General features: G+C 55.0%; 2 protein-coding genes across 3 annotated transcripts; one reads left to right on the top strand and one right to left on the bottom strand.

The window, feature by feature from the left end:
- Nucleotides 1-259: 259 nt before the first annotated feature.
- Nucleotides 260-2,595, top strand: CDCA3 (cell division cycle associated 3). Of its 2 annotated transcripts, none has more exons than XM_055569349.1 (6): nucleotides 260-402; nucleotides 617-791; nucleotides 1,051-1,177; nucleotides 1,382-1,675; nucleotides 2,014-2,117; nucleotides 2,246-2,595. In XM_055569349.1, exons 2-6 carry the CDS (start codon nucleotides 672-674, stop codon nucleotides 2,396-2,398), a joined length of 798 nt encoding a protein of 265 aa, XP_055425324.1. In that variant the 5' UTR covers nucleotides 260-402; nucleotides 617-671; the 3' UTR covers nucleotides 2,399-2,595. The 2 variants fall into 2 exon arrangements, with proteins under 2 accessions (XP_055425324.1, XP_055425325.1); XM_055569350.1 differs by having other exon boundaries at nucleotides 264-386.
- Nucleotides 2,596-4,185: 1,590 nt separating this feature from the next.
- On the bottom strand, nucleotides 4,186-10,609 carry GNB3 (G protein subunit beta 3). The gene is made up of 10 exons (XM_055569342.1): nucleotides 10,500-10,609; nucleotides 10,177-10,266; nucleotides 9,877-9,915; nucleotides 8,001-8,107; nucleotides 7,835-7,898; nucleotides 7,557-7,719; nucleotides 7,409-7,475; nucleotides 7,112-7,313; nucleotides 5,568-5,784; nucleotides 4,186-4,783 (listed from the first exon to the last, which is right to left on the bottom strand). Exons 2-10 carry the CDS (start codon nucleotides 10,231-10,233, stop codon nucleotides 4,677-4,679), a joined length of 1,023 nt encoding a protein of 340 aa, XP_055425317.1. The 5' UTR covers nucleotides 10,234-10,266; nucleotides 10,500-10,609; the 3' UTR covers nucleotides 4,186-4,676.
- Nucleotides 10,610-10,727: the final 118 nt, after the last annotated feature.

Genomic DNA, 10,727 nt, shown 5'->3' with positions numbered 1-10,727 from the left:
TAATTCCGTCTCCAGCAGGATATGTAAATAATAGCGTACTAACTCATGATTCTATTTTTTAATAAAATCACTTCATTTTGAAACCGAAGGTCTCTTACGCGAAGATTAGCATCCCGCAAAATCTCACAACCGGCAACCGGGTACGGAACAAAAGTCCCCTTAGCAAGGAGGCGTCACCCCGGCGAGTCAAGCCGCTGCCTATTGGCCCCACGGACCCATGATAGACGTTCAGGCAGCCCAATGGCTTCCTTCACTGGAGGCGGGACTCACAGGGACGGCCTATAGGAGCCGGCATCGATTCAGCCAATAGGGTCCGGGCAGGGGCGTGGCGGGAAGTTTGAAACTCAGCTTCGGGAGTTAAGGATTGAGCCACTTGGAACCCAGAGGTGAAATTGGGGCCCGGTAAGGGATTTGAATAAATTAGTGAATAATTTAGAGGGCCCAGCAGGCCCTGAAGGAGTTGCCTTGTCTACTGTATTAGTCATCATCCCCGCAGAGACCTCTGGCCCGGCGGCCAGGCCGTTTCTCAGTGGGGAACGGGGGGAGATGGGGTGGTCTGGAGTCAAAGGTCGAACGTGGTCGCCGTAAGGGCTGAGACCTGAGTCATTTCTTGCAGGCATACCCTCCTCTCCTGGGCCGGGCCCTGCCCCATCCTATTTCTGCTGGTTACAATGGGCTCAGCTAAGAGCGTCCCAGTCACTCCAGCGCGGCCTCCGCCGCACAACAAGCTTCTGGCTCGAGTGGCGGACCCCCGTTCACCCAGCGCCGGCATCCTGCGCACTCCCATCCAGGTACACAGGGGTGGCATGGAGGAGGCAGCGAATCTGTCTCAGTTTCGGAGTCCCTAAGAGAGTCCTAATCTAAGAGAACTCTCCCTTTCCCCAGTACCCCTCGCCTTTGAGGCCTTATTTTCCATATTCTCAATCCCGGTAAAGTAGGCTGAATATCTGAGGGCCTTTGCAATTCCCGTCTGCAGTATGGATCTAAGGCTACAGACCTGGGAGGGGAGATTTGAGGGCCCAGACTCGTTCTAGCCTTTGGTCCTGACAGGTAGAGAGCTCCCCACAGCCAAGCCTGCCAGCAGGGGAGCAGGTGGAGGGACCTAAGCTGGTCCAGGACTCAGATCCCCGCTCCCCTACCCTTGGCATTGCACGGACACCTATGAAGACGAGCGGAGGTAAGTGTTGGGCCCAATGCTGTCATCCTCCTGCTTTGAACCCATGTCTTTCTTTTCTCAACACTTTGCTGTCTCTCAATGACTTCTCTTCTCCCAATCCCTCACTGACCAGGGCGCGAATCCTAAGGCCCATGTATCCCTTCCTCCTTGCTGAATGACTTGTGACAGATGGTCACTATCTCATGTCACTTCTCCCCTCCCCAGATCCCCCAAGTCCACTGGTGAAACAACTGAATGATGTATTTGAGACCGAAGACCCCAAATTAAGCCTTCCCCCCGAAGCTATTCTGCCCCTAGAGACAACTTCATCTCCTCGACTGGACTTGCCTCTGGGCACCCAGGTTTCCGTTGAAGACCAGGTGCCTCCTGGGAGCCAGACTGAGCTCCCTGCCGAGCAGGTGTTTGCCAAGGAGAAAACAGGACATGCCTCAGAAACGCCTGTGACCAGCCAGGTCTCAGACAAGCCCTTGCGAGACCCCGAGACTCCTCTATCTTCAGGTACAGAATCTAAGGGCACAGGATGGGGAAGAGCACTCTGGGATAACATCCACAGATGGACGGAGGAGGAATAACCTGAAAGCCCCTAACCTTGGCTGCTTGTTTTAATTCCTTACTCACTTGAGGTTCTATGTGTGTGTGCCTGTGTGTGTATGTGTGTGTGTGTTAATTCACTTATGTTGTGTCTGACTCTTTTCAACCCTGTGGACTGTAGCCTGCTAGGCTCCTCTGTCCATGGGATTCTCCAGGCAAGATACTGGAGTGGGTTGTCATGCCCTCCTCCAAGGGATCGTCCCGACCCAGGGACCAAACCCGTGTCTCTTATGTCTCCTGCACAGGTTCTAAGCGCAGCAGGCGGAAAGCAAACAGCAAAGTGCCAGGGAGGTCTCCTCTCACCGTCCTGCAGGATGACAACTCCCCCAGGGCTCTGAGCCCACGACAGGTAAAGGGTGAGCGGGTGAAAGCTGTTACTAGGAAATCCAGAGTAATGATGGGGGCCTTTTCCCCACCCAGTCTTCTCTCCATGAACAGCCTCCTGCCCTCCCTCACCTTGCCCTATGCCTTTTGCAGGGTAAGCAGCCTTCCCTGAGTGAAAACTTTAGGGAACTAAAGGAAGGGGCCGTTCTGGGAACTGGACAACTTCTGAAAACTGGAGGACGAGCATGGGAGCAAGGCCAGGGTCATGACAAGGAAAACCGGCACTTCCCTTTGGTGGAGAACTAGACCGTGCCTGGCTCCAGCACCAGACTCCCCAAGGGCCTGGCCGTGTTCTGGGTCCTCCCACCCCTTCTTGCCCTGGGAGACTGGAAAGGTTCGTTCTCTTAACTCCCCCTAAACTGCCAAGCCTGGGACTCAGAGCTTCGTTGGTTTTCTTTGTGTCTGATGTATTTCTGTGTATTAAAGCAAGTGATTTTAAGTTATATTTTTAAGTGTTATACCTAAACTGTGCACTGGGTCTCCTGTCTGCAGAAAGCCTGGAGGGGGCTTGTGTTCCCTGGCCTAACTGTCCCCATGCTGGCACCTCCAAGCCTCATCTACACACCTCCCCTAAATCCCAGAGTTCCCCAGGGTGCTGACCTTGGCCCTTTCCTCTGGCTGTCCCTGGATGTTTACTTCTGGGGCCCTTTTTTTAAAATTGGAGTGTAGTTGCTTTACACTGCTGTGTCAGTTTCTGCTGTACAACAAAGTGAATCAGCCATACATATACATATATCCCTTCTTCCTTGGATTTTCTTACAATTTAAGTCACCACAGAGCACTGAGTGGAGTTCCCTGTGCTATACAGTAGGTTCTCATTAGTTATCCATTTTAACACTGCTGTTGTTGCTGTTGTTCAGTCGCTAACTCAAGTCTGACTCTTTGTGATCCCATGGACTGCAGCACTCCAGGCTTCCCTGTCCTTTACTGTTTACTGGAGTTTGCTCAAACTCATGTCCATTGAGTCGGTGATGCCATTCTACCATCTCATCCTCTGTCGTTCCCTTTTCCTCCTACCTTCAATCTTTCCCAGCATCAGGGAAAGTAAGTCAGCTCTTCACATCAGGTGGCCAAAGTATTGGAGCTTCAACTTCAGCATCAGTCCTTTCAACGAATATTCAGGGTTGATTTCCTTTAGGATTGACTGGTTTGATCCTATACACAGTAGTGTATATATGTCAATCCCAATCTCCCAATTCATCCCACCACCACCCCTTCCCCCCACTTCTGGGGCTTCAACTGTCCGTCATCCAATTTCTGGTAACACCCAGGCCTCTGTACCTAACCCTCACCTTCATCCGGCTGCCCCAGAGGCACTTCAGAGTCAACTTGTCTGAAGCTGAATGTGTGCTCTTCCCCCAGAGTTACTCCTCCTCCCCTCACCGGGTGAATGACAGCACTCTCCACCCAGTTGTCAAGCCCTAACCTTGGCCATCATCTCAAATCTTCCCCTCCGAATATCCCATATCCTAGCCCTGGGTCACTTCCTCCTGGTCATTCCATATCTTCCTCTCTTTCCCGTCCCTTCCCTCCCCACTCTGTCCCGCCACTCCTGCATGTCTTGCCACCTGCCTCCTACCTTGTTTACCTCCATTCCCTCGGGGCTCCCCCTGCCCCCATTTCATCCCCCCTGCACTGCTATGAGGGCGATGTTCCCAAGAAGCATCACTGATTATTACTACTCTGCTCGAAACTCTTGAGTTGTTCCCCATTGCCTATAGCTCTCTATAGACCTTTGGTAATCTGATTCCTTCTCAACATAACCTTTCTGTGCAAACACACTTGTACCCACCAAAGGCGGTGTTGAGCTGTCGTGCAGATCCCACTGCAGATCCCACTCTACCCCAGCCACCTTCTCCTCCTGACCCATCTCAGGCCTTGGCCCTGAGGCCTGAATTTCTGCCTCCACTCTCCCTTCTGCCTGCAGCTATCTGGTACCCAACCTCTATCACCACACTTGTAATACTGCATTACTTAAGTGGGACCTGTGTCTTTCCGGAAGAGGAGAGGGTGGGAGACAAACATCACACACATACAAGGCGCTACACTTTATTGCAGGTGCTTGAGGAGAGGCAAGAAGGCAGACAAAGGAGAAAGCATGGGGGCCAGGACCCTAGTTGTGTCAGAGCCAGTCACGGGGCCGAGCACCCTGTGCCAACCAGGTCTAGACGAAGGTGGTAGCTCTGGGGGAGGAATCCTAGGGCCTGTGGCCTCAGACACGAAGCCTGCTAGGCCTGCCAAGTTAGGGTTAGGGAGGGGTGGGGGTCCATTGTCCTTGCTCACGAAGGGAGAAGCTGTCAGAACCATGGAGAGGGGAGGCCTGGGAGGAGATGGGGCAGTTCCCCGCCCATAATGAGTCCCTGATGCTGCCTCCCAAAGGCATGCTCCCCATACTCCCCACTGCCCTCAAAGGGGGAAAGCTGGGGTGTAGAAGAGAAAAGCTCAAAGAAACCTTAAACTGGGCAGGAGAGGGGCAGCTGAGTGAGTGTCTTCGTGGCCTTTTACATCCCCTCGTCCAGCCTCCTCAGTTCCAGATTTTGAGGAAGCTGTCCCAGGAACCGGTGGCCACAGCCATCCCATCAGCTGTGACCCCCAGGCAGCTGACCCTGTTGTCGTGGCCAGAAAGGATGCCTTAAGAAAAAGGGAGAGGAGTCAGCCTGGCGGGTGTTACGGAGCCGGGGTTAGAGGTTAGGGGGGCGGGGCATCTGACTAAATGAGGAAAGCGGATTAGTCCTAAGGGGTGGGATTTCCCTGGAGGCCAATCTCCCCTCCAGGATCTGGGGTGGGTGAGGGACAGGAGGGTTAGACATGTGTCAGCTGCTAAGAGAAAAGCAAGGGCACCTTGACCCGGAAAACGGGGGAGGAGGGCTTCCAAATGGAGACTGAGGCCCTGAGACAAGTGACTCGGCCAAGGGCACTTGGACAGTAAGCAGTGGAATTAAGGTCTGGATCCTGACTCTGGCCAGTGTTCTCTTCCCTGGGCACCCAGCCTCTCCCATGAGAGGAAGCCACACTATCTGATTCAACTTCAGACCAGGCCAGTCCCAAAGAAGCACCCAGGTTGGGGTCAGGGCCCTCAAGTCACATCCCATCCCCTGGATTCTTGTCACTGCAAAATCCCCAAGGTGGCCCTTCCCTTCCGTGGAGGCCCCTGAAACCCAGCCCTGACTGGACGGTCCAGGTCTACAGGTCTGGGGGTGACCGGAAGGAGCTCCTCTGGCGGGGAGCAGCTGCAGCAGTGAGCCATGGCAAAAGGCCGCTTAGAGCAACTTCGCTTTGAGAGGAGATGGTTCCGGACTGGGAACCAAAGGGACTGGCTCTAGAGGCAGAGCTCAGAGTCAGCCAGTAATGAGGGAGCAGCAGTGAGAGGGTGCCCACAGGGGAGCCCAGGTGGCCATGGCGGGCAGGCTCTTACCCACGCGCTCGCACTTCATGGAGTCCCACACGTTGCAGTTGAAGTCGTCGTAGCCTGCGAAGAGCAGGCGGCCGCTGAGCGAGAAGGCCACAGACGTGATGCCGCAGATGATGCTCTCGTGGGCATAGGTGGTCAGCTCCTGGTCGGCCCGCAAGTCAAACAGGCGGCAGGAGGCATCATCTGAGCCCGTGCAGATGGCCTCTCCGTTGGGGAAGAACTGCAGATACAGGTGGCCGGGGTCGGGGTGGGGGTTGGTGAGGGTCAGGACTCAGACCTGGGCAGCACTCGACCTCTCCTGCCCTCTCCCTGCTCCAGGCCAGTTCCCTCAGCCTCTCTGGCTCCTGCACCATCCCTTCTGTGGCCTGCCAGCTGCAGCCGGGCTCCCTACACCCTCGCTGGCTCCACACGGCAGGGAACAGCACGGGGCTGAGGGTGGGTGGGCAGCGTGCCCACAGTCACATGGTCAGAAGGGTGGAGGCTGTCCCAGACGCCAGCATCTCCAGGCCCTGGATCAGTGTCAGCACAGGGCCAAGTACACAAGCATATCCTGAATCTCATGCTCAGGAAACGTCCCATAACCCGACGGAGGGAAAGTCTACAGAAAACTGGCCTGTACTCGTCCAAAGTGTCAATGTCACCAAAGACAGGAAAAGGGCAAAAAAGGTTTCCAGTTTAAAAGAAACTGAAAAGACAAGGCAAGGAAACGCGATGCATGTTCGTGGACAGAGAAAACATTGCTATTTTGGAGATAACTGGTGAAATTGGAATACAGACTGTAGACTAGTATTGCATCAATTTAAACTTCCTGATTTTGAGAATTAGACTGCCAGGAATTCCCTAGTGGTCTGGGCGTTAGGACTCTGGTCTTCCACTGCAGGGGGCATGGGGGAACTAAGATCCTGCAAGTCATGCAGCAATAAAATAAAAATAAAAATCACAACATAATAATAGAAATTTATAAAAATTAAAAAAAAAAAGAATTAGACTATGACTATGGAAGAGAATGGCCTTGATTTTAGGAAGTATATATTGAAGTGTGTATGTGCTAAGTCACTTCAGTAGTGTCCAACTTTGCGACCCAAGGGACCATAGCCCACCAGGCTCCTCTGTCCATGGGATTCTCCAGGCAAGAATACTGGAGTGGGTTGCCACTTCCTTCTCCAATACACTGAAGTATTCAAGGGCTAAAGGAGCGTGAGGTCTGCAACTTATTGTCAAAGAACCCAGGGAAAAAATTAATAACCAAGAGTATCTATACCTACATTAAGATGGGTGTGTGTCTGTGTGTCTGTCCATCCCTCCCTCCCTCCCTCTACAGAGAGGGAACCAAAAAGCATATGTGGCAAAAAGGTGACAGTGACTATGGGTGAAGGGCAGACGGGAACTGTTTCTGTTATTCTTGCAACTTTTCTGTGGGTGAAATTATTTTAAAGTGAAAAGTCAGAACGAAAGGGGCAGGGGGCCGTGGGAGGGGATGAAGGCTGAGTTGGGGGTGGGGTGGGGAGGTGGTCCCCGCAGGGCACTGAAGCACAGGGGGGGCTCACGCAGATAGCATTGATGTCCGATTCGTGGCCGGTGAAAGTCTGCCGGCAGGTCCCCTCCCGCACGTCCCAGAGCTTGGCGCTGGCATCGCAGGCCCCCGAGATGAAGAGTCTGAAGTCAGGGGACACGGCCAGGCTCATGCAGTCCCCCGTGTGCCCCACAAACACAGTCTTCTGCTGCCCAGTCTCGATGTCCCACAGGGCACTGCAGGGTGGGGGGACACGCTGTCACCCAGCGAGGCCGGCACAGAGGTGCCTCCCCAGCCATTGCACCCACGGACGCACCCACGGGTGCCTCACCACGTGGTGTCCCCGGAGCTGGTCACGATGTTGTTGTCGTCCAGGAAACGGCAGCAGGAGAGATAACCTGGTTCGGGGGGTGGAGGCGGTTACGACAGGGCCCTGGCTGCCGGGTACAACCTGCAGATACCCTTGGCCTCTCACTCACCTGTGTGAGCCGACAGCTCCCGGCTGACCTTGACGTTGCCCTCCCGGGATTTGAGGCTGTAGATGGAACACATGTTGTCCAGCCCCCCACAGGCCACGAAGTTCCCTGACGGGGCGTAGGCACAGGTCATGACCCAGGAGGAGCGCAGCGGGATGGCGTGGACCTGCAGGGGTGGGGTGGCAGGGGCCTGGGCTGAGCTCCCAGGTGGGGGGCACAGGAAGGGCGTGGGATGCCCCCAGGAAGGCGGGTGACAGCGGGGCCGTGGGCTGGCCTGGTACCTTGTTGGTGGTGTATGTGTCCCACACAATCAGCTTCCCATCTTGCGAAGCGCTTACTAACAGCCTGGGCAGAGGAGAGACACACGTGTCTCCCAACCCTCCTTTCCTGCCTGTCTCCCCCTAACTGCACCGCCCCACCCCCCGGCCCAGGCCTCTTAAGCCTCACTTAGAGTCGGTGGCCCAGTGCATGGCGTAGATCTTGGCCAGGTGTCCCCTTAAGGTCCGCCGTGTCCGCATCTGCACGCGTCCCACGACTTCGAGGCCAGACACCAGCTGCAGGAAGTTAGTTAGCTCAGTTGCTCAGTTGTGTCCAACTGTTTGTGACCCCATGGACTGTAGCCCGCCATGCTCCTCTGTCCATGGAATTCTCCAGGCAAGAATACTGGAGTGGGTTGCCATTCCCTTCTCCGGGGGATCTTCCCCACACAGGAACTGAATCCACATCTCCTGCATTGCAGGTAGATTCTTTACCATCTGAGCCACCAGGGAAGCTGAAAGGGGGTGTCAGAAGTCAGGGGGAGTGGACCTCCCTGTGCGTGGTTAGGACTCTGTGCTCCAAATGCAGGCACCATGGGTTCAATCCCTGGTTGGGGAACTAGGATCCTACACGCCACACAGCACAGATAAAAATAAAGAAATCAGGGTGAGCAGGGTGCATGCTTACACATCAGCATCTGAGCCAGGATTGTGTGTGAGCTTCTGTTCCATGCCCAGCTCGAAGTTGGGCCTCCAGCCCGACTGAGGGCTGAGAAGTCAGCCCTGCGTAGGCATGGCTTAGACGGGTGTAGAGACAGACATGGGCAAGGCCAGGGTGTGTGGCTAAGGGTTTAACCACCACCTCTCCTGGGTGGAGGTGAAGGGGAAGGGGGGGTCCATCATGTAAACACCCCCACCTTGACCAATTCACGCTGCCAATGTGAGTCCACCATATATGGACTTGGGATGATATGCACACGTTTGGTCAAACCCAGCCGCTAGGAGCCTGCCCTCACCCACGGCTGCTGCTCGGCCAGCGCTAAGTGGTATCCAGAGCAGCACCATGGCACTGAACTGCACCCTCCTGAAACTTGGGGTCCTATGCCCCTGAGGCTCCTTTGACCTTCTAGACGTTAGACTGGGGCTCCAGAGTCAAAAGACCTGACTTGCCATTTATTTGCTTTGTTATCTCAGGCAAGTTACTTAACCTCTCTGAGCCCCCTTTTCCATCTGTAAAATGAAGCAAGTTTTTAGCACCAGACTTATAGAGTTATCAGGAAAATTAAATGAAATTATGTATTTAAGCAACTTAGCCCAGTGCCTGGCTCATGTTCAGTAAATGTTTACCCTTATTGTTAACATTTAATTCAATCTAAGATGGCACCAGCTCCAAGAAGCACCATTCTTTTATGGATCACTAAGAAAGAAAAAGTGCTACCAATTATAACTGTAAGGATCATTGTTGGGTGCATCTCAATTTCCAGGATGTCAAAATGTGGGGGGAAAATGCATCCAGGACTGAAAAAGTGCACTATCAGTCAGCTCGTAATTAAGAGTCTTGTCTGGGCTTTTCTCAGTGGTAAAGAATCCACCTGCACACACAGGAGATGCAGGTTCAATCCCTGGATTGGGAAGATTCCCCTGGAGAAGGAAATGGCAGTATTCTTGCCTGAAGAGTGCCATGGACAGAGGAGCCTTGCTGGCTACAATCCACAGGGTCTCAAAAAAGTCAGACAGGACTGAGCGACTAAACAACAACAACTAGTCTCCAAGGGCTTCTGGTTTAAGAGCCCTAGTCCTCTTCATCCTGGCCAGCCAGCCAGGAGGGGTTGGCGCTCTTGTTTTGTGGATGAGGACAGCGTCTGCCTCCCTGGTCTCCGACTCGGTGCCTGGCCCATAGCAGACCTCACAAAATGTTGAATGAATTAATTCATGTCATTCCTTGTTCCAAGGACGCACTGTACTGGAGCTTGGACGCCAAGCTGTGGCTGGTCAGGGGGCTCCCACGCCATCCCCTCCCTTCCATCCCTCCCTTCTGGCCCTGTCGGGCGGTGGCGGGGGCTCACCTCTGCCAGGGTAGTGTCGGCACAGGCTTTCCTGGCATCCTGGGGGGGAAGCAGACATGGGCGTGGGTAGGGGCAGGGTGTGTGCGCGGGTGTCTAGGTGGGTGGGTTTGGGGCTCTAGGGTTTTGAGGGGTGGGGGGCACATCTCAAATCTGAGCTCCAAGTTCAGGAAGTCTCTGGCCACTTCCAGGTCAGGGATCTCTGAGATGTTGGTCAGGGTGAAGCCAGCCCTTCCCCCGGGAGCCACACTCGGTTCCTGGTTTTCCCATGTCCCCTGGTGGGATGGAGGGTTCTGGGGTTACTGCGATCTGCTTCTTGAGCTGCTCCGCTTCCTGCCGCAACTGTTCCATCTCCCCCATGGCGGACAGCTTGAGGGGTGGCTCCTTAGTCTCCTGCCGGGGACACGGGGTGTGTGTAGGGGGACCCGCACCAGGCCACATTTGTGTTCCTTGTGTCCACACCAGACTCCTCATGGGGGGCTGGAGCCCCCTCCCCACATCGGGCCAGGACTGGGTGGTCTGCACCGCCTCCCCTGCCAGCCCCTCCACATCTGGAGTCCCGGGCCTCCCCCGCACCCCCCGCAGCCCCCAGCCCCAGAAGGCAGAGCCAGGCCAGCCCCTCTTACTTGGGCTCTGACTTTAAGCTTCCAGCTCTGGTCCCCAGGCGCCTCTGGCTCCCTCAGCTGCGACACCCGCCCGTCACCTGCCCAGGCTCTGCTGCCAGAGGAGCTGGCCTGGCCTGGCCCCGCTTGGCGGGGGGGGAGGTGCGGGGGGGTACAGACAGGGAAGGGTAGGGCCAATGACGACTGTCAGGCAAATGAAATCAGCTGGCGGGTGGCAGCGGGTGGTGGGGG

This window comes from Bubalus kerabau, chromosome 1 (genome assembly GCF_029407905.1).
Source record: "Bubalus kerabau isolate K-KA32 ecotype Philippines breed swamp buffalo chromosome 1, PCC_UOA_SB_1v2, whole genome shotgun sequence".
Taxonomy (NCBI): domain Eukaryota; kingdom Metazoa; phylum Chordata; class Mammalia; order Artiodactyla; family Bovidae; genus Bubalus; species Bubalus kerabau.
The sequence above is the reverse complement of the archived record's forward strand: the minus strand, read 5'-3'. Positions and strand labels throughout refer to the sequence as shown.